We start from the raw sequence: 26,892 nt of genomic DNA on the forward strand, positions 1-26,892 counted from the left end.
ACAACTGTAACAGAAGTAATTAAATCATGTCACTTTTTATTACCTTTGGCCCTGGCTGACTGGCTTGGAAACTTTGTCTTGGAGCTAATACAAACTGAATTAGTGCATCACCTTGGGGAAAAGCCCCTCCTGGCATCAAAAATGGCAGGGAGGAAGTGGTTAAAGTACAAGATGGATAGATCCTCTCTTCCACAAATGGATCACTTTTGGGCTGCTGTCTGAGGCTTACAAATGCATCTGTCAGGAGCCAGAGCATCCTGTCCCTGCTGACAGATGTGTACAACATTCCCAAAGAGATTACATGGCAACTTCCTCCTTCAAAACTGGAGCTGTGGCAGAGCCCTCGGGTTATGCAGAGGTAATTGGAGACGCTGGGGCTGCTCAGAGGTGGAAGTGCCACTGTGAGAAAAGCTGCTCCAGGAACTTGTGCATATTGTTCCAATAGGAGCTGTGATCCAGGCACTGCAGTCACAGCAGAGAGGCTTTGTGTGGCTTCCTAGAGGCAGAGTTCCCTGGGCTGTGCAGGGAGCCCAAATAAAACCCTTCATTTGTAGCCCCAGCTGTTTATGAACATGCCTGATAAGGGACAGATCTTCCTCCACACTGAGCAGGCATTGCCTGCATCAACTGTCCTCTGTGTGTTTTAGAATTTATTAATGTTAAAATGATTGTGGGCAGTTTCCTGGTTTAATCATTTGCTTAAGCTGGTGGTAAGACAAGAAGTCTCATAAATAAAAATTTGACTTACTGGCCAGGTAACAGGCCAGAAAGACTTTTCAGTTAATTAATGTGTCATGCATTTTCAGGATTCTGTGGATAGGTTCATCAGTGGTATTTCTGCAGGTGAAGATCAAGTGCTCTCATTTTGTGTGCTTATTTTTACACCTGAATGTTTGCTGTGAATCCTAAACCATAGTACATGCTGGTCATAAGCAATTTGCACTCAAATATCAGACTCTGACTTGATCTTTGTAGCCTTCCTATTGACATCTTGCTCTGCCAGTGCTTGTTTGCTGTAAGGAAGGTGATTTTTACATGCCTAGCCCAGTTCCTTGCATTCTCAAATTATCAGTTGCAAGTGCTACAGCGCTGACATAATCATGAATTTTTCACTTGGCTCTTTCAGCTCTGCTTGGGTTTGAGTTTAACTTTTATGACTTCCTACCAACTTTGCTTATTATTAGGAGCTGTGTGTACTCCCTCTGAGCATGTGAATATTTCTTCACTGTGATGAACCTCCCTCCCTGTGAAGGGAGCTGTAAAACCTCTTGCTTCACTTAACTTTGTTTCTTGCCAGTAGGGAGCACAGGTGGTTTGGGGAATGCAGAAGAGAGGTACATGTAATTGATTTCTCCTCTGTTATTGAAATGTCCAATGTTCTCTGTAGCTATTTTGCCAAAATGCAAGGATTCACCATCATGTCCAGAACTCACACACAGGTATCACAAATGCTCACCTGATGCTCAGCTTGGACTTTTCAATCTATGGCAGGTCCCTTTAGCAGCTGGGCACAGCTGGCTGCTGTGCAGTGGGGCCCTTGGGCACAGAGCTGTGGACAGTTTTTCTATAGGAGGCAGAGCAGTGCAGAGTCCCCAGACAGGTGCAAAGGAGAGGCACTGTATTGTAAAAACCAGGCTTTTTAAGTAGTTAGGCCTTTATCAATTACATAGTTTTAAATCATATCAAGCATAATTCAACCAACCATCATTGAACACGATGAATGGTTATATAGCTTGTTTTTCTACCTCTAATTCAGCTGGCTCACTTTCCCATAGTCCTCTCCTACTTAGCTGATGTAGAAGGCCTGAGCCATGATTTTAACAAGGCTCTTATTTTATAAGGCATTGCCTATATACAACATTTTTCTTCCCTTCAGGAATTTATCTGTGTTACAGATGGTGCCACAAACTCTGTCCCCAGAGTGGCTTTGGAGCTCACTGCAGCACGTGCCAGAGCACAGAGCCTGGTGGCTGGGAGGGAGCACTTCTGATTTATAATAAAATGTTCATAATGCTACTGAAATTTCAGCTGAAACTTAGTACTAGAGGGCATAGCTTGACAAGCTCATATGATTGGAGTCAGTAATGAAAAGGAGCTGTTTCTCTGGTCAAGGAAAAAGGGTTAATTTGCATTGGGATGAAAAGGCTGTTCAGGATCTACTATTTCAACCTGTGATAGACTTAACAGCAGGCTTTGATCCCCAAATGAAATGTGATGGATTTCAACTGATGCCAGATGTCTCAAACCTAGTGGGATCTCTGATTGTCTGCCACATCTAGAATTCTCTCTTCCAGCACTTTCATGTGTGCTTTTAAACATGGTTTGAGAAGAGAGATTCCTTGACAAGCTAAGCCTTTGGAATCCTTTTTCTGTATTGTCACTTCGGTGGGGATTTTGAGGCTCTCATGCTGTCTAGTGCATCCTGCTTTTTAAAATCAATCTTGGTGTGCCAAACTGCTCTAACTCCTTCATAACCATTTTTTAAAGTCCAGATAGTGTAGAGAGGCTGGGAGGTGGCTGTGGGTGCTCACAGTGCCACACACTCATGCTCAACTCTGAATTCCTTCTGTTTACAGAAATTCCACAGTTCAGCTGCCCTGGACTCTTTTTCCCCCCAGGTTTTAGAGTGACCACAAAGAGCCCAGGGCAGGGTGGCAGCTTTGTCCCACTCAGGCTGCAGTTCCCATTGCCATGTCCCATCTAGATGGCAGGGCACAAACAGCAGCTCTTTGGAATGGGCATCTCCAGCTGCCCTGGCACTTCTTAGCTGGACTAAAATGTCAAATTGTTACACCATAAATCTCCTTGTTGCAGTTTCCTGACTCTGTGTTGTTCTGGGGGCATTCAGCTGCCTTGAGCTCCTTTGTGAGCTGCAGGGCCATGGGAGCTCTTTGGGAAAGGCTGGAACTGCTCAGACATGGTCTCACTGCAGGAAAACAGGAATGTTGTGATTGACTTTTATTGTTAATACACAATGGCAAGTCAGCAAATAAGCACTTACTGTAAACAATCATTTATTAAGATGCTCCATAAGATGAGATCCAGTTCTGTGTGGTTAGTACTTCCACAATATGTACATGAGTCATGCTTAAGCTGCATAACTTCAAACTGAATCATGGAATGATCACTTATGGGTAGTAATCAAAGGGAAGTTTATTACAAATCTGGGGGAAATCAGGAAGAAAAGAAATCCTGTGGGAGCAGGGAGAGGCAAGGGTGCAGCTGGCTTTGTGCACTGGCAGGGGCACTCACAGTGGGACACACAAATAAATAAATAAATAAAAAGCTGGTGTTCAAAGGAGACTCTTGGCTGCTCCCAGGGAAGGTAAGGCTGCATCTCATCCCCATGCAGGGGTTGCTGTGGAGATTTGGGGTGTCTGTGCTTGAGCTCCTGATGTGAGAAGGTGTCAATAGGCTGAGTCTAGAGCAGGGGATGAGGAGGCACTGAGCTCATGAGGTGCAGGGGAGCCACTGGAACACAGGAACAGCTGAACTGAGAATTTACCCCATGCAAATTCCCACCTGAGCCTAGGGATGCCTTGGCTCTTTCAAATGCATTTTGTAAAGGTGCTGGAAACACTGGGTGATGGAAGGAAAAGAAGGTGGGAAAAGAATGTAGTGATGTATTCCTGCAAGTAAAATAATAGCATGTGGAGAGTCATCCCTCTCCTGAGCAGAGAAATGGGATTAGTTTTAAAAATCAGTAATTTAATGTCATTTTACCTGACCTTAACTGTTAAAAAATAAGGTGAAATTCAGAAATAATTAAAAAGAGAATTTAATACTTTTAATAAAGGGAAGAAAAGGTGTTTTGATAATGTGTTTTTGCTATTTAAAATCATGTTTGTACAGAACTCATGAAGAGCATCGTGGCTTGGCAAACATAACTTAGTTCATCATTAGAACCATTGCTAACCTAAAATAGAATGTGATTCCATGAATAGGAATAATGCTGGCTGGGAGAAGAGTCATTACTTTCCAGGTACAAGAGGATGAAAAGAAGCAATATTGGGTTTAAGTATAAATTGCAGAGTTTTATCTTTAAATGCAAGAAATCCTAAGATAACAAGTCACCAAGAGACCAGAGTAATTTTTGATGTGTTTTCCATTTTTGCATTTTTTCAAACACAATGTTGGATTATTCACAAAGATCCTTCTGAGTTCCTGCTGAGGATCTGTCGTTTGTCCTGCAGGAATTGACAGGCACATTTGAGAAAATGTGTTCTGCTTCAGCAGGCACCTTCCTTGGTTCATGCATTGAAATGAAAAATGGCACTAGTAATAATAATAATAATAATAATAATAATAATAATAATAATAATAATAATAATAAATTCCATCTCTTTTTTTCCATTGGCTGAACCCCCCTTGGGATTTCCAGCCCTGTCCTGCCTGTGCTGGAGTTTTGCTGCTGGTTACATGATGGTGTGAGGGGACACAGGGAGAGGAGCAGCTGTCCCTGTGGCACAGGTCACTCCTGTTGCAGTGTCACCCTGCTGGGCTCCATGGTGACATCACTGCCACAGCCAAGGACTGGGCACAAGGGGGGGATTATTAATTGTTGCTATTTGTTCTTCAGAGTCCATGAACTGAGGCACTGGCTGTTTCAGTGGCACATGAAGGAGTAGTGCTGGCAAAAGATGCATTTGGCCTGAATTTCCTCTTCCTTACACTTTTGTCAGTGAAGTTAGTGATGATGTGTCTTTAGTTCATATAATAACTGAGGTCATGATTGCATTCTGTGTTCTAGGTCACTGTAGATTATTGTGCTGAGCAAAAAGGTCAAGATTTGGGAACTCCATGAAACCAATCCTGGCTAATACAGACAGATTTTGTAAGCCTGTCACCACAGAGAAGTGTGCCCATCTGCAAAATGGAAATGACTGTTCTGTTTTGCAAGGGAGATGGCAGTTGGTTATGCTGTTATCAAAATATATATAGTATGTGTTATAAATAAATACGTGTTAAAAATTCCACTTCTGATCTGTGTGAATGGAAGGAGTAAAAGTTATGTGTGCTTGCAACTCAATCTAGGAGGAGATGCTGCATGATATGTGTTGATGTCAGATTAGTTACTGAGACACATTAATTTCAGCTGAGCACAGCCTGTAGCCAGCCCAGGAGCTGCTCTGGTGCTCCAGGAATTGTGAGCCAAGGTGGGACTTCACAGGAGCAGAGGAAAGCTCAGGTGCCACAGGTACCTTTCCACAAGTGTTGGCTCTGCTTTTTCATGGTGTCAGCACACCAGTAAATGGAATGTTGGAGCTGGCAATGTTTAACATTAGTTTTATAAACAGTTGCTATGGTAATTGGCAAATCTTCATAAATCATTTGAAAAGGTCCCCCTTGCCACTGGGGTTTGCTGCTGCTGCACTGGAACATGGAGTGGTTTTGCTGACAAGGTTCCAAACCCTGGGGTGCTCCCTGGGATCTGGGTTTGGTGAGTTCAGCATTCACAGCTTGGGTACCCTGCCATTGCATCCTCCTTTCTGATTGCCTGCTACAAATAACACTGGAAAATCTCTCCTTTTTTACATTGACTCCACTGGAGATTCACCTTTCTAACAAAAGTAAGCACATAGCTAAAAAAGAAGTGAAATTTCAGATTGCCCTTTATTTTTGTTTACTGCTCAGCCCTGTGTGATGGCTGCAGATGGAGCCTTTGAAGTGCAGCCCTGCTGGTGCTGAGCTGTCCCTGTGGCTGGAGGGGCTGCCCTGCTCCCAGGGCTCTGGGCAATCTCACTGCTGAGAGCTTCCCTTCCTTTGCTTAACCTCTGACCTGTGAAAACAAGAGTTAATCAAAACTTCTGAGGTAGCTAAGAGGAAGGGGAAGTGTTTGGTTACAAATTAAATATGAGCAAGTCATAAGCCATAAATCTTCAGTAGTGCTACCAGTTGTGCTACTTAAGGTCCACACGGTACAGAAAGTTTTGGGTTATAAACTCAGTCTGTGTTTCTTTGGAGGGGTGTTTTAAAGGCAGCCTTGAGAATTTACTTTCTGTAAGAAAAAAAATGCACTTATTTTCCTTTTTCCTTTTGGCAGACATCTAGAAACAAATTCAGATAACTGTATTTCTTGGGGGATTTTTTAGATTTTTTTCAACTTTAACTGGTCACAGTTTGGTCTATTAAAAGCAGAACTGTTTTATTCTTGAGTAGTCAACACGTGGAATAAGTGATGATGTAGGAGTATTGATGATGGCAGGATAAATTAGCTTTCTAATGTATCCAGAAATTTAGGAATGAGAGAGGTCCTGAATTGTGTGGTGACAGTGGAGGGGGGGTGAAAACTGAAGTGAGATTTTCTGCATAATTGATACAATTTTGTGGTGGGTTTGTCTTTGTCTTGCCCCTCTCTTGAGCAGGAGCAAACAGATCCCCATGTGTAGTGGAGGGATGAGTTCTGCCTCAAATACCAGCTCAGATTGCAAAGGGTGACACTGTCCTCAAAATGGGAAGTTATTCTCAAAATAGAAAAAGAAGCAGTTATGATGGGATGTAACCCATCATTTGGGAAATGAAGAGGAGTGAATGTTAAAAAAAGGACAATAGGTTCATGAGAGGATCCTGGGGAAGAGGAGGGAAAGCCAGGGAGTCACAAGTGTAGCAGAAATGGGCTGTGGGGGGGTTGCTGCTGTTCTGACACTGTGTGAATATGAGACATATCTGGGCTATTTTTATTGGAGTCTCAGAGCCTCTTTGCTGGGTGCTGAGTAAAAAATGTAGAATTGGTTTGGGCTGGAGTATTGTGGTGGCTGGAGCCAGGAGCTGGGTGCTGGTGCCCTGACAGCACAGGAGACTCTGCAGGTCACCCAGACCTGCCCCTGCTCTGGCAGAACCTGCTTTTCTTTTCCTCTTTTACCAGACGTGATACACGGACATTGAAAGCACAGTCATGGTTTTAAGGATTCTCATTTTAACTCTGTAAATGTATTTTTCTGGCCAAGTCCCTGAGTGGTTAGGTAGAACTTTTAATGGTGCCTCCGTGGCAGCAGCTTTGGTTTCCCACTGCCAGGGAGCTTTCTGCCTTCCTGCTTTTCTGTCTGCTCAAACTCTTTTGATAGATGCCTTGCAGGGATTTGTTTACCAGGTTCTTAATCTCTACTTAGCAGATATGTTTGCAGAGGATTTCTTGTTACTCTTGTAATGGCTTTTAACTCCGCTGAAGTTTATTTAACTAAACAGAAAGAAAGAAACTTATCTTCTACCTAATCCTTCTGGATTGTTTACAATATAATGTCAAACTTAAATGCTGTTTAAAGTGGTAATTGTCTGTCTTTCTGCTCTATTGGAATACACACTTTGTAAAGATGTTTAGAGCATATTAATTTAAACGATAATGCTGTCATATTACATGAAAAGTTAAGTTGCTTATCAGTATATTTTGATAAGCTACTTACATTTTACAGTAGCATTTGCAGGCTTCAAACAAACGCTAATGATGGAGTGCCAGTCACTTTGTCTGTCTCATGGAGAGCTTCTCACCTCATTTATCACCAGAGCTGCACAGCCAGGGACCACGGGGCACTCCATTCCTTACAGCTGTCAGGATGTAGTCATATTTTATAAAAACTTTAAATCCTGTCTAACTGTATCAAAGTAGAATCCATTTGCTTCAGAAAGCAGCTGTGATTAAAGAGCATCAGGGAGTGCATCTCTGCCTGGCTTTGCATTTGCCACAGCCGAGGGAAATTCCTCACTGCTGTTGGGAAGGGGATTGAAGTCAACAATTGCCATGAAAACAGGGCACAGAATCCTGCCAAAGCTGCAGGGAAAAGGAACATCCTCACTCTCTTACTTTATGGAATGGAGATGTAAAGTAAATGAAAAAGATGGGATTTTTCTGCATGTTTCCTTTTTAATTTTGTATCTTCTTTCTTGGAAGTTGAGTGCATGTACTGAAGATGAAGTTTCTGTTTGACTGAAGCAAGGGCCAGGCTAAATACAGTGATGAAATGAGATTTTAAAACAATTTAATTCTGAGATACTTATTATTCAATTTTAAAAGTCCACTTGTGCTAGAATTCAAAACCAAAATAACTATTTTCTTTTTTTTTTTCTTTTTTTTTCAGTTACCTCCCATGGTTTGAAGTCTTTTATAAACTGCTCAATGTCTTGGCAGATTATTCAGCAAAAGGACAGGTATTATTCTAAAATATGGCCCTCCTTTTCCAATCTCAGTATCAAATGAGTGAGGCTGAGAGGATGAAAGAAGCTGTTTGAAGAAGTACTTCTGTCAGAGATGACCATGTGAATTATTAATCTGTATGATGCAGTGATACAGAAGATCATATTCAGCTTGGCAAGTGTCTCTGAAAAATAAATACACATTTAATTTTCTTTTTGGAAAAGATAAAGTGCAAGACTGTGGCTGTGGATCTGACCCAAGTCCCTGCAGTCAGCCCTGCTGGCCTTCCTGAGTCCCTGGGCTGTGTTCAGCACAGCTCCTGCCACTCTGCACTTCCTGCAGTGCACAGTCCCATCACTCCTGCCAGGGCTCTGGTCCAAGTTTGTCATGGCCACTAAAAGTAGAACTGCTCTTAAAATTCCAAATGTTTACCCACCCCTCTGGCCTACCCTGCCCTCCTGCCTTGGAGTTCACCTGGTGACAGCAGTGCCTGCTCAGTATTCCTGGTTTATTCTTCTCATTTCAGGATAGTCAGAGGAGTGAGCTCCTGGAAACATTTCATAAACTTACCATCCCTGAGCCAGGAACCTCTGTTCATCTTGGAGTGGTGAGTGTGGGGGGAGATGTAAATTAAGGTGTTTAATATTCATTCCATGTCATAGCAGAGGAATGTCAAAAGTAATCCTCTCTCCTGGAGCTTGTACAGGTGGTGTTTTCCTGTGAGGAGCTGTGAAATTCCCTTTTCACAACTGGGGCCCTCTGCTTCCCTCTCCCTAAGCTCAGATGTCTGTGAAATGCAGGTGATTGGAGGAAGGCTGTGTGTATTCCCCTGGGAATGTCTCACCATGTCCCCAGTGACCTGTGGGAGGTCAGGAGCACCAAGGGACATTTATTGCCCACACTTCTGCACAGCTCCTGGCCCTGGGAGCTTGAGGGGGGAGCAGGCACTTACCTGTCACAGCAGCCTTGGGAGAATGAACTGCTCATCACAATTTCTGGTTCTTTTTCCTCTTCCTTCCCCTGCCTCAAAAATCCTCACACAAAAAAGAATTTATTTCATTTTTATATTTTGTGAGAAAATTAAGAAAGCACACTGACAGTACAGACGTGGGATTTTATTGATAGGATTGTGGTTTGAATTTAATCTTTTGAGGGTTTTGTCTTCATCTTTGCAGCACAGCCTTGTGCTCCAGGCTGTGGTGAGCACTGCAGATGCTCTTGCTGCTGCTGCCAGCTGACAGTTCACGTGGACCCTCCTGGGAAGTCTCCCTTGCATTTCCTTTACTCCTCCTAGAGCACTTTCTGGCAAGAAGCAGCTCCTGGCCCTTGCTCCCCCAGGGCTGGCAGTGCCCAGGGAGCAGCTGAGTGGCCCTGCTGGTCCCAGCTGGCCCTGGACACGTCCCCAGACCCCTCGTGAGGAGCAGCATTTCTGTTCAGGGGATGAGCTGCCTCCCAAGGCCAGGGGCAGTGGGGATATTCCAGTTTTTTCATACCAGTGGTTCCAAGGAATGCTGCCTGTCTCAGACATTTCATAGGCAATGGAGCAAGAAAGAACAGAAAAAAGCAGTCCAGGGACTGTGTCTTTCTGATTTTGTTTTGGCTGTTTCTGAGCCCACTGCAGGTCAGAGTGAGGTTGCTCTGTGTGCCACAGCTCTGGGTGCTGCTCCTCTGCCTGGGCATTGCATCTCTGGAGCCAAAGCAAACCAAAGCAAAGCAAACCAGTGATGCATCAGAAAGATAAACTTGTGTTTCTCATCTGGTGTCTCAGTTCAGTGGAGCTGTGGTCCCTGCCTGCTATTTCAGGTACAGCCTGATCAGGAAGCACTGAGATGGCTGAGATTTGTGTGCAAGAGAATTGTGCCAATTGTGGAGCTATGCCAAGGATGGAAAAGCCTTTAAGGCTTCAGCCAGTAATTAATAAGTAGCCCTAAGACAAATTGTGAAAATATTAAAAATTATGTAAGTTGTGTACAAGTCATATTCTCTCCTTTCTGAAGCTCTGACCAAGGATCATGCAAGACACCCGAGATCAAATTGGGAGCTGGAGTGAACCTGGGCTCCTGGAATGCAGACAGTTAAACACAGTGAACAATATCATGGATTCTGAAAATATGAGAGCAAATGTGCTCTCATGTTTGATTAATTTAATAATTTATAAATTATTTATTTATTTATAATAATTAATGTATTGGAAAATGTGCTTTTAGGGTGTATAAACCTAGAAATTTTCTCAGGTAAGCAGGCTTGAAGCTTAGGAAGCATTTCCCAGTGCAAGTTCCCCCTTGGCTGGAATGAACCTTTCTGGTGCTGTGGGACAGAGAAAGCCCTGCTTGCTGCTGCTCCCTGGAGTGCATCCTACCCTGGGCTGGGCAAAGATAGCTTGAATTACAGCCTGCCTTGGAGTTTCCTTGGCATCTGTCACAGCCCCTGAGACAGAGTCTGTCTGCAGCAGCAGCTCTGAAGAACAAAAACATGGAATATAACTTTCCAGGAGCATTTGATACTTTCTTTCTTACTGCATTTCCTATTGCCCCAGTGATCTGGGAACCCAGCCTGTGGAATCCAGGACAGAGAACTCAAGCTGGTAGTTAGTAACAAATGTTCTGTCATTTTTACTTAGCTGAGCAACTGCTGTTACTGCTGATACCAATACCAAGCAATAAATTTAGATTGCTTTTGACATTATTGAAATAATCGATGTTTGGTTTTTTGTAGCACTCTTACTTTACTGTGCCTGACACCAGAGAGCTTCCCAGTATACCTGAAAATGTGAGTATTTGGGAGGACCTTACACCTTATTGTTTCCATTTAATGTCAGCAGCTGCATAGATGACAAATATTGCTCTGTTTGGGATAGGTTTTATTCTGTAAAATACTGAGCATTCAGGAGCTGACAATCTGCATGTGTGATTAAAAGCTGAACTGTGTGATGGACAGATTGATGTGGGTGGAACAGCAGCTCTGCTAATCCTTCACTCTTGAAGGATGACCTGAGAGAGCAGGGGAAGCACTCTGCTTGCTGCCTGGCTCCTGAGAATGCCAAGCACACCTGGGCTCTTTAGAGACACTTTTTGGGAGACTTTTTAAGCCTTGTGCAGTCGTGTGTGTTCAGCCTGGCTCAGCTTTCCAGCCAGATGATAAGTCTGTGGGGAGACAATGCTGGCATTTGCTTCTCTTAAATACTCTTTAATGTGCTCCTGCTCTGTCTCAGCCAAACTCCTGTGTCTGACATCTCAGTTTTCCTTCCCGAGCATTTTGCGGTCGGTCTCAGCATCACATTCTCCACTTGATGGCATGAAAGAAAAAAGGGAATCATCAAGACATTCCATCTCATTTGTGGGTGATTTGTATAGCAGATAGCATTTGGGGCTTTTTGTTTGCCTTTCAAAATACTGTTGCTGGTTTTTCTGTGTCGCAGACTCTTCATACTGACACACACACTGACAGGAGATTTAATAGATGTGCTCCTTCTTCTGAGGTGCTTTATTTTTGTACAAATATGATACACTAGGTGTAATTCAGGAATCAATTCCTGAGTCTAAACCAGCCATCAAATCTTGTCCTAGTTCATAGAATCGTAAAATCCCAGAATGATTTGGTTGGAAGGGACCTTAAAGCCCATCCAGTGCCACCCCCTGCCATGGGCAGTGACAGCTTCCACTATGCCAGGATTGTGTAATTTCTTAGGAGGTTTTTATCTGTCTGTTAAAGCAACTGTCCTGTGAAGTGGAGCATATTAGGAAATAATACAAGGAGATCAAATGGTCATAAGTCTGGTGTATTTTAATCAATTGATCTGATTTATTAAAAATTCCATATTTCTTACTGGGCATTGCATTTAAACCAGTATTAGCAAAAGTTTTAGTGATGCCAAACTTCAAAGTTGGATGTGATGAGGAATGTGAGCTGCAGAGAGCTCTGCTTGGAGTGTTAACAAACCTCTTGGAACTACCTGACTTTGTGTCACATCAATGTGTTTAATGAGTCACAGAACCATTTAGCATGGGCACTTGTCTGTAACTCATTCCCTCCTGCAGGAGATGAGAGTTGTGTGAGGGATGTGTAAATGCAGAGTAACTTCAGAAATAAATGGGGTTGGTTGCAGGAAATACAGTGCAAGGCTGAAGTTCCTGGTGCTAGCTGTTGTGTTTCAGGAGCAGCAGGCAAGAACAGGCTGAAAGGATGGCATTTTCTTGAGGGTGATGTGCTGTGTGTTTTTGTATCACTCGGTCCATCTCCTCTTCAGATGATGGTGGAAGAGAAGTGGGTGATTTTTAATCTCAGAAGTCAGTGTAGCCAGTGTGTGTTTAGTGATGTTAGATAGTGTACAATCAGATGGATGATTGATCTGGAATTGAACTTCCAAAGGAGTGTGAGGGAGTTTCGTAGTGCTCTATGTGAATTTTGAGAGCAGTGGGGATACCTGTTCTGAAAACTCCCCTTTTTACTGCCCCAAGAAAGGTTTCAATCCTAGGAAGCAGAATGCATAACAATTATCCTGCAAACTGGAACGCTTTCATTTGTATTTATTTAACTCATTCATGGTTTTGTCACTTACGAGACATGTCTTTCAAAATACATGTGTAAGTCCCAATTTCAGCTTCAGAGCTGACAGCTTTCTTATAAATACAACTTCGAGGGAACACGTGAATCTCCTCAGTACCAATACATTTCCATGCAGCCCACATGGTTCCCAGGTGTCCTTGGCAAATCTCAGAGAGCAGACAAGACTGAAACCTTATAAATCTTTCCATCTGAAGGTACATTTTTGTGTCATGTCATCACAATAAACTCGATGAAAGAACAATTGCAAATCAATCCCCACGTCTATTTTTCTCTTGCACTGGAGCTGTTGCCTCCCAGACAGATCTGTGTGGAGCAGGGCTGCATCCTGGGGCTGCATGCAGGGATTGTGTGCTGGTTTTGCTGTGCCCTTGAGTTGGGTGGCATCAAAGGGAGTTCAGGGCTCCTTAAAAATTCTTTTAATTCCCACTATTAGCAGGAATTGTGTCGTCACGGGCTGTGTTTTGGCGTGGTGGAAGGGTGGGTGAGAGGGGGAAGAAGAGCCGTAGAGAAGACAGCTTATGTTTAGACAAAAATATCATGTTAATCAGCACAGATGGGATGAGAAATACAGAAAAAGTACATGATAGTTTAATAGGTTTTTGGCAAAATGTGTTGGCTTTTTTTTTTTTCTCCTTTGACTGTACCTGTCTGTGGCTCCAGCTCTGCTGTAACAAAGACCTGAATGATTGTTTTATTTTACATGTTTGAAGCCAACCATAATGAGCTCAGTTTTTATCCCTCTACTTACTGGTACCAAAGTCTCCCAAATACAATGCTTAATTTTCCTTCAGTTCTTTGTGTTTGGATGGCAAGCTGGGGAACATATTTTTGCACAGTATGAAGCATCTTGGCAGACTTCTCAGGCCAAGTATCTTGGATCTGTCAAAAGTGCTAATAGGCTTTGTTGAGCTTCTTTAAGTTTCTAAATCATATTTGCTTTTTGCTTTTCTGCACTTTTTTATTTAAGGATGATTAAGATTGCACTTGAATTCATGACTAATCTAATTTTGCTCTCACATGTGCTTTTTGTATAAGGCTGTCTTTATCCTATAGCAACCCTTTAATGTCTGTAAGGAGCTATTTGGAAACAAATTCCCTAATTCAGCATTTTTGGGTATTACCTTTTCCTCCACCTCTCCCTTTTTCTTTAATTTCTATTTTTTAAGAAGTGAAGTGCTCAGAGAGATAATTCTGCTCCTCCTTCCTCAGCCTCCCCAGGGAAGTGCTCCTGTCTCCCCCCCAGGGATGTCTGAAGTGTGGGGCTCAGTTCAGACAGCTGAGTTGGTGTGTGTGACATGCCAAGATGTGTTCCCAGTAGTCAGAATTGTTTTAGCACAGGCTGAGCTCAAACCTGAATTTGCTGTATTAGAACTGGTCTCTGAGAGCTGCTTTTAGTTTTGGCATGTGGGTTTTTGGTACTTTATCAGGCAACTTTGAAGTCTCCGTAAAAGTGACAGAACTTTTTTTTTTTAATTCAAAAAGCTGTGTGCGAAACATCATCACTTTTATTACTCCAAGACCCAGCTCCCCAAAACTTTATGGAGAGATACTGCAATTAGAAAGGCCTCTGCCATAAGATGAAATCCTGCTTTCTTTTGTTAAGCCCTGTACTGCATGCAGCACAATAGAAGCATGAAATCACTTTGGTTTGAGGTTTTTTCTTTTGTTTGCTTTTTTGGTTTGGTTTTTTTTTTTTTGGTTGGGACACTTGGTTTTATAATATCATGAGTCAAAAATGATTTTTCTCTCTCCCCAGAGAAATCTGACAGAGTATTTTGTAGCAGTTGATGTCAACAACATGCTGCATCTCTACGCCAGTATGCTGTACGAGCGCCGCATCCTCATCTGCTGTAGCAAGCTGAGCACTGTGAGTAAATGCACAACAATTCCTTCTATTCACACTAGCTCATTTTATTTAATTGCAGTCATACATGGGAAATTAACTGATCTTCAGGTCCATCTTTCAACCTCAGTTGTGTAGCTCCAGCTCAGTTCTGTGCCTTATGTGAGGATTTGTGCAACTTCTATTGGGCCCCAATGTTCAAAAGAATTTTTTGGATACAGGGATGTTTGTGGCTGTTTGGTTCATGAATGTTCAAAGACTTGTGCCATAGTGAAGTCATTTATTCAGAATTTACTTGACAGGAAAAAAAAAAGGGTAAATGACACTGTCAAATGGATGTTCCAGTGACCTCTTTGGGATGGACCAGAGGAGTGGGCTAAAGTACATTGACAATTCACAGTTTTGCAGTTGTGTTTGATAAGGCTTAGTCTTAATGCTCTTTAGGCTCCATCAAGTGTCTGAGAGATGAAAGCTGCTGAATATTCTACTCTCTTCTAAAAATGGCTGGAGATCAAAACAAGCACAGGGCTTGATTCAGTTCAAAGTTCTGTGTTATGCATTTCAAGGTTTAGCAGTCAATAAGATTGTGATTTTCTTTATGAAAGCAAATGCTCAGTGGTCATCGTGTTTGCTCTGTAAATGGCTATTGATTGCTTTCCTTTGTGAGTGCTGAAGATGGTTTAACTAATTTTGGTTTCTAGTGCTGTGGGCTGAGCACTTGAGCAGTCCTGGCTGAAGTACAGCTGCCATTTCCATTTCCTGGGGCTGGAACTCTTATCTGGCTATACCACCAGACCTGCTTGTGCTTGAGATTCAAACTGCTCCATGGCACTGGGAATGCTCTGCAAGGCTGGGGTGATGTCCACAAACCCTCCTAGGGATGGAGGACAGCACAGGGCAGAGAAATGAGAGGAGTAAGACCTCAGAGTTAATCCCACAGTAGCTATTACAGTATCATTGTGGAAGGTAAGCTAAAGGAGAATTATAATAGCCTCTGGCATCTAATAACAATTATTAATAATGTTTACAATCAATCCCACATTTAACTGAAAGCATTTAAGTATTATTAAGTTTAATGCCATAGAAAACTTGTAAAATCTTAACTTCTCTATCTACCACGTGTTCTATGTCCTCACTCCTAAAATAAGGAAAATTCCGTCCAAGTCTGGTACTGGAATAAAATGGAGGAAGGTGTTTATTTCAGCAACCTATGGAATGAAAAGAACAGTAAATGATCAGAGAGGAGGGAAGAAGAGGAGGGCTGCCCAAAGCATTTCAGAGGTTGTGTGGTTGGTTGGTTTAATCTCTCCCTTTGTGACAGAGCCTGGGAAGAGGAATTACTTACCTGTCACTGTGCCTTCCTTAATGAGCCAGTTCACAAGTGGGGCTGGGTTTTTTTCCTCTCTTTCTGCTATTTCTCTTCCTTTTGCCTCTGTCCAAGATAAAAGCACGTCTGGTTCTTGGGAGGGAGGGGTATTCATACTGTGTGTTCTTAGCTTACAAGTTTCTCTATAAACTGCTGGCAGATTGGAGTGACAGTGGAAGGCAGGTTTGAGGAGCTGGGCCCGAGCCAGCGGTTGCCGCTCGCCGTTCCAGCCCAGGAACATTCTCTGCTCTCAGCCTGTGCTTGGCACTGCCAAGACCTTGTCCCTGGAAAGGAACCAAACCCCCCATTCCCGAGTGCAGCCTGCCTGGGGGGCTGCTCAGGGGCTGCTGCCTTTGTTTGCAGCTTTTAGCTTTTGAACACAAAAGTGGAAAGAACCTGTTTGCAGTTCATTTCTGTTAGCGTTGGGAGACACAGTTCAGACTTAGGGCTTGGATTTAATACCAGGTAAGAGAGAGAAAACAAAACCACCCTGGGTAGAAAGGCTTTTATAGAGGAATGGATTCTGTGCTACAATACTTGATCTCAGATTCAGATTTTGATTTTAAATATCCCTATATCCTTAAGATGAGTAAGATTTGGAGGTAACTGAGCAAAGCTGTGTTTGTTAGCTATTTTTACTGAACCTATGGAGAAATTATAGCTGTTTGCTTGGATTTTCTTCTCCTCTACAAAGAGAAATGCAGATAATTTCTCAAAATGTTAAAGCAGTTATTCCTGTTAAATTTCATTTCATATTCTGTGGTCTAACTCCTCAATAAAAGCCATAAAAAAAACAAAATGATGAGTCCCCTGTGCCTGGCAGAAGCTCACCTGCTGGTGGGAGCATCCTGCTGCAGAAATGAAACCAGAGCTCTCCTTGCATCCAGAATTCTTTTTTCTCCCTCTGAGACCTTTGTTTTTGCCAGCAGTGTTGTGTATTTTCTGATAAAGCATTGATAGGAAAGCAGAATTGATTCTTTACTTTGTTGTCTCCAAGTTTACCCTTTGAGGTTTGGGGTTTCTCTCATGGTTGTTGTGCTTTCTGTGTGTTTCAGTTAACTGCCTGTATCCATGGCTCTGCAGCCATGCTCTACCCCATGTTCTGGCAGCACGTTTACATCCCTGTTCTGCCCCCACATCTGCTGGACTACTGCTGGTAAGGCCATGTGTGTGTGTGTGTGTGTGTGTGTGTGTGTGTGTGTGTGTGTGTGTGCCCTGTGTGTTCTGGGCTCTGTGTCTGTCCCTCACACCCACTGCCCTGGGCACATGTCCTGGAGTGAGTCTGAAGCCTCTGCTGGGTGCAGCTGGATAACCAGCAGTGAGAAAAGGCCTGGAAACCAAACTGTGCAGCTTTAAAGGAAGTTTGCTCCTGTGCAGCTGATTTAAATGTTGTGTGTGCCTGCGTGGGGGAACAGGAATCTAAAGATTATCTCCTGTGGAAATGAGCCTTCCCTGGCTCCCTGCACAGGAAGGGCAGGTCCCAGTCATTTGCAGTGCCAGCAGGTGCCTTTCCCTGGATAATGGGCTTCTCACGTGTAATTAACACTTGGAGAGGCTGCCCCAGCTCCCCTCAGGTACCTGCTGCTCCAGGGCTCAGCACAGGCTTTGCCTTCAGAGATCTCTTATTCATGGCCTTCCCCACAAAGGCAGGGACAGGGGCCCGCCCCAGGGTGGGAAGCAAACCCTGGGGCAGGAGAGAAAGGCAGGAGTCACTGAGCATCTCTGGGGGAATTCTTTTGTTGCCAACACTGGCCGTGGCAGGAAGGAGCCAGGCTGTGTGCAAAGAGTGATTTCAAAATGTACAACTGGTAGGCAGCTCACAAATGCAACAACTGATTTCCTTACCCAGCCAGGAACTTTAATTGGAAAGGTAGCTACACACTCTGTCATTGTTTGAGTGAGCCAATTTAGCAACAATTTATGTGCCATAAAATATTTCCCAAATTAGAGTCCACCATCTATTTTGTAACTGTGTGAACTTGGAGATGCCATTTTTGCCTGGCAGGACTGAGCAATCAGCTCCCTGCTCCCTGCTTTAAAGCAGCATTTCTGCTTCCTGGTGTCTGCCTCTAAAGGAAAATTACCTGAGATTATTTAAAATAGAAGAGTTCCGTTTCTTTTTAATTATTATTTGGTTATTTCTTTTGCAAATATGACATAAGAATTTTAGAGAGCTGAAATGGGAACAAAACTTGAAGCAATGAGAGTTCTTCAGTTCTTATGAATACAGAATATCTTGTTCATTCAGTTGGCTGTGCTCATTTACTGACTGTGCTGTGATGTTTTGAATTTTCTCCTGCTCTTTTGAAACTCACAGAAGGATGGATAGACTGTGTCACCCGAGATCTTTGAAAGTTTTTTGAAAAAAGTGTATTTCACCTGTGATTATTTGCCTTTTGCTTCCCATTTCCCTCTTGAAAGGGTTTTCTTAAACTTAATATTTCTGCATTCCTCCCTGATGTACCTTCCCTCAGAACTGCAAATGCTGAAAGGTTGTGTCTCCCAAATGTTTGTTCTCAATGCACTTGCTCTGTAGTGGGGATGCTGAACAAACACTTCTTTTGGGGCAGTTTGCCCTTTCTCCAGGAGGTTTTTTAGCCCCTTTCTCCTATTTCTGAATCTGCAAATAGTCAGTGTGCTCCTCGAGTGGGTGGAGGTGGAGCTGGACTCCTCCTGCTGCTGGGAAACAAAGATTCCTGCCCAGGGAGCTCTCAGTGGGCTCTGCCACTGAGCCTGGCACACCTGGGCACTCACTAAAGCCTCTTGGAGCTCTCTCCTGGTGCCAGAGCTCTGCCTTCTCTGCATCCTTCCAATTTATGCAGTCGGGTTTCTAATTTGCATCAATTACTCCAATAAATTTTGGGTGGATTTCTGTTGCATTTCAATGAGGAATCTGAAGAGCAATCAGGAGACTGCCCTGGAGAGGGGAGTACCAGTAGTGGGAGACTGGCAGCCCTTAAGTCAATGTTTGTAGAGCAAGTCATGAATGTGGTAAATGTGCTCTCATCCATTTTCCTGGAACAATGAAGCAAAATGGTGAAATCCCTGTGTAGCTGTAAATAGGAACCTTTTGGAGATCCTTGGGCTTTTACATTACTTTCCTGGTGAATTGCAGTATTTTTTAAGGCTGGGCTTTTTTCACTTAAGAAGAAATGTCCCTCTATTTCACCTGCTTCTCTTCCAATTAGTAGTTGCCCACCTCTTGGGAGCATAATTAAGAGGTCTCTAGTTTGCCTAAGGAAACGAATTAAAGAAATTGTAAAAATGCAACTGTAATAAATAGGCAATATATAGCCATTATGTCCCAAAAATCCATATTCATGCTTATGCATTGCTACTTTAATGATTTGATATTTACCTATATAACTCATTTGATTATAAATAAGGCTGATTGCCTTGGGAGCCAGCATAGCACAAGAGGAGTAATGACCCCTCTCTTTGTTCCAAAAGGCTCATGCAGGCACTTTGTTTGAGCAGTAAATACATGTGGTAGAAACTGATACTTCTTAATTTTGCACTTAATGGCTATTGGCTGCCAGCAAACAACTTTGAGTAATTAGTAGTTGTGGCTCTAAGAAGCCCCAGGACTGATGAAGTGTCAAGCAGTGGGGAAGGCCTGCTCTGAAGGGCAGTCTTTAATCTGCCAGGGCTCCCAGAAGGATTAAAGGTTGTGCTGAGTGTTTCTGCCCTTTATACAAGGGATGTGTCTTGCTGAACTTCACTTGGAAGTCTTGCAAGTACAAATCTACCCTGATAAAATATTAAAAACTGCTGGAGTGCTGCAGGTCTCGGGACCTGCATGGCAGTGAGGAAGGACTGTTTGAGTGTGCCCTGCCTGGGGAGGGGGACACACCACATTCCCCTGCACAGGATGCTAAAGCTCTGCTTAAATAATGGCCTATGATTAACTCATGGTCAAGAGAAATGGTGATAAAAGCAATTTATGAAGCCTGACATGAACTTTGGGCCTTTACTTCTAGGTGTGTTTCCTATTCAGTCATATTGATGAGTGATGATGGAAGAATAGAATCTCTCTGGTAGATTTTATTGGAAATATTTATGCTCTTTACCAGAATTACATTTTATTGAGGTTATTTATTACAGTCCCTGTAATTATTTTACGTGCTGTATTGCCATTACATGTAAGGTTTGTCACTTCAGAATTGAAGAGATGAGCATCCAAAACTGATCCACATATCTTAAGCTATATCTTTTTTTCCTGCCTTTGGAGGTGTTAATAAATGGCTGTTTTTCAGGAATACTGCACCCTTCCTGCTTCCTTTCATTACATTAGCCAAGGTTCCAGGAGATGAGACATTTGCAGGCTAAGACTTCCTGCCATGGTCCCGACTCTGTAGAGTGGGAGTGAAGCTGTGCCATTGCTGGAAGTCCTTAATTGGAACCACATTGGTGCTGGTGGCACTGGAGGGGCTGGAGCAGCCAGAGCCAGAGCAGGGCTTCATTCTCTCAGTACAAAATTCCTGGCTGCTCTCTTGCCCCTGGGCTGTGGCCACTGGAGCTGAGGAGATGGCATTTGTCACAAATCAGACGTGTCTGTGGCAAAGCAGAGCTCAGCTGAGCCCCTCGTGTGTCGTGGGGAGCAGTCAGACCTTCTGCCAGGGACTGGGGTGGGTGTTGCAGGTGGGAGAACATTTGGGGTAATTCTGGGCTCTAGCAGCCCCTCTGGGCTCTTTCCCAAGGGGCTGTGGGGGTGCACTCATGGCACTGACGTGGGACAAAGCACTGGAGTGTTCTGCCTGTGAACTGGGAAGGGCTTGTGGAAGTTGTATGTGTTTAATGTCTCAGAAAGGAAAAAAACATGGATTCACATGGAATGTCTACTGCAGGGGCTGTTTTCCCCTCAGTAGAGCATCCTACAGAGTGGCAGTTTGAGGGGGTGTATTAATAAACAACATAAATATTAATATGCTTATCAGTAAATATATTTTAAGGTACTTCTCAGGAAAAGGAGAAGCAGGGATTCTTGCTGGCCTGGTGTCTCAGGAGCTTTTTCAGCACTGTACTGCTCTTACTGAGCAGTAGGCACCAGCTTAGAGCAGCAGTATGGGAGATATTTTAATCCAAGGCAGTACAGTGACATTTCTCTCATTTTTTTCATCTGAAATTGAAAATGAGCTCTTTGAGCTCCTGCATCCAAAGCGAGCTGAGGCTCTATTTTAGAAGTTGTGTCTGTCTGTGTGCGCTGCGTTTCGCAGGCAGGATGTGCCATATTTGCAATTAGCAGCTCTGGCAGCCTCGTGATGGCTCTGATTGGGAGGGGGAGGCTGGGAGCAGCTCAGCCCTGGAAATCCTGGGCAGCTCCCAGGGGCTCTGCTGGGAGCAGCTCCTGCTCAGGTTTGCTCACATCAGGGAAGGGCCCTGCAGAAAGTCACTGTCCCCTCACACACTGCTGTGGGGTAACACAGGTGGCACAGCCCTGTCCCAGGCTGAAACCTGGCCTAGGAGCCTCTGGGCTATTGAAGTTTGGTGTCCTGAGGGGAATGTTGGTGTCAGTGGATGTCCCAGGAACTCTGGAGTTTATCAGGATCTTCAAAAGTGTTTTTTATGTTTTCTTTTACAAATGGAAACATGGCAAGATTTGTACCTAAAAGTAAATTACTTAAAAATATGTTTGGACTGATTCAAAGAATTCAAAACTTGTAGTGCTGGGTGATGCATTAAATTAACCACTCTTGACATTACAACAGGGTCCAATTTTTGAAAGAATACTCTTGGAAAAGTTTGGGTATGTTCGTAAAATTGCAGTAGCACACTTTGTTTTGTTTTCTGACAAAAGACCCCAGTGTTAGGGATATGTTTAATAGCTGTCCTTAGGTACCTGCCTGAACTCAGCCACTTAGGAATTCTGATGTCAAGAAGAAGCAAAGCCTTACAGGAATGGGAGGCTATTGTATACTAAAAAGTGTCTTTCAGATATGGACTAACACTTGTTCACATGTGATTTGTTTGTATATATGTATTTATTATTTTTCAAGGAAAATCTAATCCAGTATGCCAGTGCTTTCCTGTAGCTAATTTTACAAGTCATGTGTGTTGTTCAGTGTAACTAGGATGTAAAGCTGTGTTTCTTTTCCTCTCTGCAGTGCCCCCATGCCCTACCTCATTGGAATACACTTAAGTCTGATGGAGGTAAGTCTCCCCATTTCTGAGATTATCTGTAGTGGTATGATTTAGAGGCAGATTCTGCAAACAATTACACATTCATTCATATGCTTCAAAATGAGATGTTGCTGTTGTTTTGGGAGTGCTGGGGTTGGAGTGAGCTGTACATGGGGGCAGTGACTCGGAGCCTGCTCTGCTCCCTGCTCTCCGGGCAGAGCTCCCGTGCGGTGACAGGCTCGCCGTGCTCCCCTCCCCGCCCTGGGGCCCGTTTAATCACTTCAGTGCCTTGCTTGGACTCAGGCACAAAGGCAGAGTCGATATTAAACCACAACGTTGACAGTTACAGTTCTCTTTTAGGCTTTTGCAGACAGATTGTAATTTTTTTAATGTTCAAAAGATCTGAAAAGAAGGAACTTGCAGTTAATGTTAACACAAAGCTGGCAGAGCACCAGCCCTCACAGAAAGCTTCTCCTATAAACAATTCCCAGTAATTCATGTGACTTTTTTTTTAAATCTCTAAAAGTGGAAATAGCACATTTGCTTTTGCTTCCAGTACTGGTGAAACGGTGGATGACTTTCCTCAGAAGTATCTGGGGGACAACAAAAGGCACTGGCTGGAGGTGCTGTGAGATCCTCATCCCTGCTGAGTGTCCCTTCCCAGGCAGTGCCCGGGTGGGAAGGGGCTCCTGGCCAGGGGCTGCTGGGGCTGCTGCCCCTGGCACTGCTGGGCCTGAGCCCTGGGGCACATCCTGGGAATGGAAATGGAGCCTCCATGTTCAGCCTACAGAACAGTCTAGAGAGCTGGGGTTGCCATCACATCAAGGAATTGTTCTTGTGTTGTCCATAAAAATGTGTAATTTCTGGAAATATTGGTAAGTGTTCTTTCACTAGGGCAAATGTGTGTAGTAATTATGCCCTGTGTGTTTGTGAGTTCTGTGTAACATCCCCCCTTTTCCCAGAATTAATGGGAAGTAATGTTAGATGTCAGTGTTTTCATGAAAAGATAGATTAAATGTACAGGATGTCTTTTTTCTTCTCCTTACCATCCTGGATAGAGATGATTTTTATGCCCTTTATACTGCTAAGCCAAATAAAGAATTGCAGTACAATGTGTACAATTTGTGAATAACCAGTTAGTTTAAAAGTCAACATGTACATTTGTTTGCACATCATATGCTTCTGTTCAAGGGGCTACCCACAATCCCCCTTGGATACTGCAGAGGCAGGAGCCAGGGAGTATCTAGGAAGAAATGTGTTTTTCATATTGATCAAGAAACTTTCTGCCCCATATCCATCCCAGGCAATTATTGGTGTGATTATTGGGATACCTGTAAAAGATGATGGGAGAATATCTCCATACACACACTTGGCAGCTTTCACAGATATTTGTGCTCACAATGAGCTCTGTGTTTGATCTGGGAATGGATTAAAAAATAATAAATTTAATAATTACACCTTTGTGTGATGTCTCACTCCTGTCTTGCTCCATAAATCCATTGCCTCTTCCTTTGTCTCTGTGTTTCAGACTGCAGGGCTCTGTGGGCCTTCCAAACTCCATCTGTAAAAACTCAAAAAAAGGAGTTGTTCTTGGAGAAGCCAATTTTCATCCATTTTAGTAACTTGTGAAAAAATCTGTTTAGTACTAAATCCAGTCTGGCTTTTGAATAGCCAGAGATTCTGGAACACAGACATGCTTTGGCAGAGTACAGTTATTCAAAGTGCCTTATCAAATAAATTAAATAAATAAACCAAACTGTTTTCTCTGCTCTTATGGATAAATTGAATACAGATAGAACTGCATCTTGGAGCTAACTCCACTTTTTCCATTGAAAAATGGCATAAAATTCCACAGTGGCTGCTGGATCTGTCTGATGGCAAGTGCTGCAGAATTTCTGTGCCCTGGGCAAGGGAAAGGTGACATTTGTCACATGAGCAGGACACTTCCAATGTTACCTCTTGGTTGTGGTGCTGAATGCTCACTCTGTCTGTCCCTTCCTTCATATGTAAAGTTATGTGGGGTTTTTTAAGAATAACATCGTAGTTGCAACAGCAATTCTTTTTCTCCTGCTCTGGCAGTTGTGTTTCTTTAAAAATACATTATCTTTTCCATATCAAAATAATTTTATAAACTAGAACTACAAACTCCTGCCATTATTGAGTATTGCTTTTTCTCTAAATGCTGAAATTTCACAAACAGGACTTTAAATGGTTTTGTTAATGCAGCTGTCTGAGTGTCAGGATGAGGGTTCATTCCCAGCCTTGCCCTGTGGAGCCCAGGGGGCTGCAGGTGGCTCTGGGCTCTGGGCTCAGGCTCTGCCCTGCAGCTCCCACTCTTGCATTTGCCCTCCTCGTGCCAGCATTGGTGGCACAATGCTGTGGTGTGAGGGCAAGATGGGATTTGGGATATAGGAAATAATTCTTTTCTACCTCTAGTCTCCTTTCTGTGGGTTTTGCTATCCCAGTGTTGGAATGGGGCCTCTGGAAGTAGTAGAAGTGTTGGTGATTTTAAACAAAATCCAGCCTCTCTCAGCTCGACAGATCTTTCCTGAGCTGTTTGGAACCTTCAAGTTAGTTTGCAGTTTCCCGTGTTCCACAGGGGCTCTGTAGAAGGAACAGTTATTTTAATGGAAAATGACAAATTTTTCTTATGATTAAAATATCAAGCCTATCCATTGACTGTTAAATCTAATTTGCTGTGACTGAAATGTTCTCCAGTGAGATAAGATAATCTCCTGTTATAGGTCAGAGGGCTCCAACTGATTTATGGGGGAAAACCTTGGTAGAAAATACAGAGCTGTGTTTTGTGCTCTTATTTTTCAGCTTTTCTATCATCACCTAGTTAGTCATTCTTTATAAGATTTCCATTTAGCAATCCATAAAGTGACTTCAAAGAAGGCTAAAAGTTTATAAGCTGTTGGATAAGCAAGGCTGGAGCTATCACATGAATAATGGAACATGCTTATGGAACTAATTGAATTCATATTAGATGAAGATAAGTACTTAGTAGTGATAAATAATGAGATAGGAAAATGAAACTCTATCAAAAGAACACACCCTTTTCACTATCTCATTTTCTGCCTGTGCACTGTAGGCTGTTTTAGTCTTCAGATTACATAAAATTGCTCCTTGTGTCAGAAGCTGTGTCAAACTTAGCCACAGCCTCTTACATTTTGTCAGAGAAAACGATTGTTTCTGCAACTGTTTGTGCAGGAAGGTTATCAGTGTGATGGTGCTGATGGAGGGGGAATGCCCTTGACCTAGGAGCTCCCTGCTGGAATTTGGGCACATGTGGTTTTGATTGACTGCTGGGGATGCTTGTGCTGGGCTCTGAGATGGGGAGCTCTGGCAGCGACTGCAGCGTGCCAGGATCCACTGAGAACATCCACCCCTTCCTGCTCTGCTTGGGGCACACCCAGCCTGCACACTTAGAATTAGTCATTGCCAAAGGAGTTCTTATGGTTTTTTATTAATGTTCCAGTTATTCAAGGACTTTTTTTGGGACTTCAGAACTGTAATTCTTGCAAGATTATCCAGGATGAATTTGTATGTGAAACTGCACAATGCATTTCAGAATGCTCTTCTAACCTTTTTCCTAAGGAAAGAGGACACTGGTGTATATCATGAAAGCTATATGAGCAGATTTTTGTTTTATTCAACATGGTATCAGTAAAAATGTTCATGTGAGGAAAGAAACACTCAGTGATATTCCTGTTGTGTGACACATGGTAGGACATGGTCTCACTTGTGTCAATAATGTGTCCTGTGGAGCTGGGCCCCTCAGAACCCCCCAGACCCATTTGGGGAGCACTTTTTGGCACATTCCCCTGCTGCTGTTTGGGGTGAGGATGCCCTGCTCAGGATCCCATGTGCCCACAGCCCAATTAGTGTGCACTGAATCTGAGCTAACGAGCCCTGAGCACGGGTTCTGTGAGCCTGGGCTCAGGCCTGGCCCTGCTATGGGGCTCCCCTTCCCTCAACACACCCTGAGAATTCATTGACCACTGGCATCTGCCACTGGTACTGTTAATTGTTAATTATATTTTTGAATGAGGCGAGAAGCAGTAATTAGCTTTTCCCACCCATTTATACTGAGTAAATCAATGCTTTTTCTACCTGTAACTGAGGAAGTACAGCTTCTCCATTGGATCTTAATGAAGGGTTATAGATTAACCTAAATCCAGGTCTTAAACCCCTAAAAGCAGTTTAGCCACTCACAAATACTCCCAATATGGCTGTACGTGGTTTCAGAACTATTGATAAAAATGCATTGAAAAATATGGCAGATTACTTGTGGAATTGTCTTTTATCCAGTTATTGGGAGAATGGAAATAAGAGCCACGTTTTACCAAGGGATCCTGGGGGTGCTGTTTAGGGTGAGTTTTCAGAAGCCAGGCCCTGCAGTACCAAGCAGACAGGAGGTTTTCCTGGGGGCAGCACGGGTGCAGTTTGTCACTCAGCTGGCAGCAGCTGCTTGTGATAAGGATCTGGGGAATCACCTGTAGAGGCTGGGGGTGCCCGGGCGGAAGGGTGGGAGATGGGCGGGGGGGCCCACCTGCTGTGCCCGGATCAAAGGGCCGGGGTCAGGGGGCACATCCCGCCCAACAGAGCTGTCTGCTGAATAGCCATTTCAGATTGTAAATCTGGCCCTGATTTCATTAAGTCCTTCTGGCTGCTCTTGGGGCATGAAATAATAAAATTTTATATCCGCTGCCTTTCCTGCTTCTGGCAGCCAGATTGACACATTGTTGTCTGCAGCGTTGTGGTGTTTTCCTTAAGAAAATAAATGGAAACTATTAATTCGGTGGAGACAAGTCATTAAGCAAATGGATTTTAGACTTGTTGTGAATCATAGTTCATTAACAATCT

General features: G+C 43.3%; 1 protein-coding gene across 3 annotated transcripts in view; it reads left to right on the plus strand.

Moving 5' to 3' along the window:
* Nucleotides 1–26,892, plus strand: part of DENND1A (DENN domain containing 1A) — a 137,064-nt gene that overhangs the window by 54,712 nt on the left and 55,460 nt on the right. For all 3 annotated transcript variants that reach the window (XR_013776603.1, XM_079324425.1, XM_079324426.1), the window contains exons 6-11: nucleotides 8,073–8,142; nucleotides 8,655–8,735; nucleotides 10,844–10,897; nucleotides 14,451–14,561; nucleotides 16,959–17,059; nucleotides 22,008–22,053. Coding sequence is in view for 2 of the 3 variants with exons in the window: in XM_079324425.1 (XP_079180551.1) it covers nucleotides 8,073–8,142; nucleotides 8,655–8,735; nucleotides 10,844–10,897; nucleotides 14,451–14,561; nucleotides 16,959–17,059; nucleotides 22,008–22,053 (463 nt within the window). In the remaining variant the exon portion in view is untranslated. The remainder of the gene's footprint in view (nucleotides 1–8,072; nucleotides 8,143–8,654; nucleotides 8,736–10,843; nucleotides 10,898–14,450; nucleotides 14,562–16,958; nucleotides 17,060–22,007; nucleotides 22,054–26,892) is intronic.

This window comes from Erithacus rubecula, assembly GCF_903797595.1.
Source record: "Erithacus rubecula genome assembly, chromosome: 21".
Taxonomy (NCBI): Eukaryota; Metazoa; Chordata; class Aves; order Passeriformes; family Muscicapidae; genus Erithacus; species Erithacus rubecula.